Source organism: Triticum aestivum, chromosome 1A, assembly GCF_018294505.1.
Source record: "Triticum aestivum cultivar Chinese Spring chromosome 1A, IWGSC CS RefSeq v2.1, whole genome shotgun sequence".
NCBI lineage: Eukaryota > Viridiplantae > Streptophyta > Magnoliopsida > Poales > Poaceae > Triticum > Triticum aestivum.
Window position 1 is genome coordinate 460,304,512 of NC_057794.1, and position 3,254 is coordinate 460,307,765.

Below are 3,254 nucleotides of genomic sequence, written 5' to 3' on the forward strand. Positions count from 1 at the left end.
ATTATGTTTTGTAAGGACCTATATAAGACTTAAAATATGGCAGGGACCTTTTTACACAAAAGAAATTGCAAGGATTCTCCTTGATCTCCATTTCTCCACGCATTTTGCCACACTCGTAAAATCAGACCTATACCTAATTTCAACCAGGATCGTTCGTACACCTACGCCCTGCCCACGAACGGCCACGATTCCCCTTTCCCCCATCCGACGACACGAGTGGAGCGCTTTGACCCCAAAGCAGAGTCGATAGACCCGGTGCACCATAGAAAAACAGAAGAAAAGACCCGGTCCACGGGAAGCCCTAGTTGGTGGGCGCCCAACACCGAGCGGAGCGTCTGGTGTCCACGCTCACCGTCCACGCGCCGCCCACCCCCTTCCCTTTCTTTTCCTCCAAGCCACGGAAACCTTCCGGAACCTCCTCTTTTTCCCGAAACACCCCCGCCCACGTGCCTAGCGCTCGCGAGGCCCCAGGGGCATTCCCGTACTTCCGCGCCCCGCCGCGCCGCTGGACCGGTCTATACAACACCTTCCCCACGAAGTCGCCCGCAGCCAGAAAGGCGAGCAAAAGTTTCACTTGGCCTCCCCCCCTCGAGTCCTCCGGCGAGTCTCTGCGGCGGCGGCGGCGATGGCTTCCTTCTCCGAGGCTCCCCCCGGCAACCCCGACGCGGGCGCCAAGATCTTCAAGACCAAGTGCGCCCAGTGCCACACCGTCGACGCCGGCGCCGGCCACAAGCAAGGTATGGCGCCTCCACCGCCGGTCTCCGCCCAACGCCTCAGCGTGTTTATCTATTCTCGCCTGTCCCTCGCCGTGTTGGGCGCGGGAGATCCGAATGGCTCCTTCGATCTGCGCGTGTGGGGCGGTGGTTGAGATCAGATCGGATGCTGCGCGGATAGATCTGTGTGTGTGCCCTTTCTGCTGTCGGAAGTAGCGCTTAGATCTGTCGCGGTTTGTGATGGGGCAGTCGATTGAGCACTGGATTCGTAGCTCTGCTTATGCTTAGCAGTCGATGGCGAGATGTTTCTTCCCGATTTCTGGTGCTTGCTGTATTGTAAATCTATATTTGCTAGAGATTACATATTGCTCGAATCGTGATCTGTTGCAGCAGGGCTTGCCTCCGCGATTGTTTGTTGCTTTGAATCGCCTGCTTAGTGCGATTAGGCTGCTGCTGCTGTGCTCTCTCTGATCGAGATTAATTTGCTGATGTTATTGGCCGTGCTTGTGACTATTTCATTGCGATCATCTGATATATGATGTTAGGGATCTGCTTATTCTGGGATTGATAGAAGGCATGCATATTTCCTTAGTCTCTGATGTGGGACGCAAGCGGTCCGAAATGGACCAGTTTTGTTACATTTCTGGTTATTTTAATGATTTGTTATGTAGCACAGGGTTTCTTAAAAATGATTAGCTACCGTGTTAAATAGATGGTCCGTTTAGGATTCAACCTCCATCACATCCCATCTTACTATGTATGCATGAGCATATGATAGAAGGTTGTTGTTGATATTAAGCATTTTGTTTGTCCTTGCAGGTCCAAACTTGCATGGTCTGTTTGGGAGGCAGTCGGGTACCACCGCTGGTTACTCCTACTCTGCGGCAAACAAGAACAAGGCTGTGGAGTGGGAGGAGAACACTCTGTATGACTACTTGCTTAATCCTAAGAAGGTATGCTTATTGATCACTTACATTACTTCAGAAGTTCCATTTACTTGTGGTTGTGTTGTACTCTAGGATGCCTTTGATAGCAACCTGTGTTCTCCACTCTATGATCATATTTTGGGTTCACTCCTTTGTGAGGATGACAATATATGAAGTATTCTCAAATTGTGATATGTACTTGCGTGCAAAACTGTATAGAAGCTTGTCTGCATCACTAGTGTATGCATAATCTAGGGACCTATGTTACCTAATTTGTGATTACATCAATGAATTTCATGTGTTGAAAAGCTGTAGAGAAGCCTATGGAGATATGCCAAACAGCACCTAGGTTTCTGATTAAACTGTGTTGATGTTTTGGTTACTTGCATATTCCACTATCCAAAGTCCAGACATCACCTCTTATTGGTAGTTATGTCCAAGCATTCCAAAACAAATCTGAAGGTAGTCCTGCTGTAGTGTATCTGATTTCCTTCTGGCCATGTTTGAATGGTTGGCTGTGTTCTTCTCTGGATTATAATTTGTACTGTATTATCTATATGGACAGTTTTGTTTTTGGGAACTGTAAGCTTGTTTACATAATCCTTGATTCATATTCTGGCTGATGTCCTGATAAATGGTTTTGCCTTGATGTATTTAGCATCAGCTTGTATGCTCGCACTCAGTTCGTAGCATGCCCTTAACAATTCTCTTCTCTTGAAATGTATCTTGTTAACCCAAACCTTGGTATTCCCATGCAGTACATTCCTGGAACCAAGATGGTCTTCCCTGGGCTGAAGAAGCCGCAGGACCGTGCTGATCTCATTGCGTACCTGAAGAAAGCCACCTCCTCTTGAACGGGCATGATGATGCTATGATCTTGTCATGGCCAGTGAATTCATTTTGCAGTAAAATAAGAAGATTAGACATTAATAGTCACTCTGGTTTGATGGGGTGTGATCCACGAGACAATTATCTTGCGAATTTCGTTTTCATGATATGGGTTTCATATCACTAGGTTTAGTTGGAAATCTTTGTCAGTCTTTTGATTCGGTTGCTGGAAAACCCCAGTACGCACATTTTGACCACCAGGTGGCGGTGGGACTGGAATGCACACCCATGTTGATGAACATGAGATCTTTAAAATTGATATAAAGCTTTCTGCCCGTGTTATGGAGTCGTCAAATCTGACCCTTTATTCTGCCATGTTGCTTGTCCTATGTGTATTTCCAGTTGTGACTTTTACCATGTAGACTTTCATTCATATGTCCTGTGGGCGTTTCCGTATCTGTACTCTCGAAAATTTCAAGTATAAATGTGAGAATCGAAGTAACCAGTGCTCATCACTACCCACCAAACATTATATGGAATTACCATGATAAACTCTAGCTAGTACTTCCTCCGTTCCTAAATATTTGTCTTTCTAGACATTTTGAATGACTACTACATACGGATGTATGTAGACATGTTTTAGAGTGCAGATTCACTTATTTTACTCTGTATGTAGTCACTTGTTAAAATGCCTAGAAAAACAAGTATTTAAGAATGGAGGGAGTACATCGAGGAAACTAGCTTTCCCTTCCAATTGGGGCAGCCCCTAGCGGGATTCTAGTGCCAT

General features: G+C 46.3%; 1 protein-coding gene across 1 annotated transcript; it reads left to right on the forward strand.

The window, feature by feature from the left end:
- The first annotated feature begins 423 nt into the window (after nucleotides 1–423).
- On the forward strand, nucleotides 424–2,822 carry LOC123056447 (cytochrome c). Its single transcript, XM_044479917.1, has 3 exons — nucleotides 424–737; nucleotides 1,533–1,666; nucleotides 2,398–2,822. The coding sequence occupies exons 1-3, from the start codon at nucleotides 626–628 to the stop codon at nucleotides 2,491–2,493; spliced, it is 342 nt and encodes a 113-aa protein (XP_044335852.1). The 5' UTR covers nucleotides 424–625; the 3' UTR covers nucleotides 2,494–2,822.
- The last annotated feature ends 432 nt before the right edge of the window (nucleotides 2,823–3,254 follow it).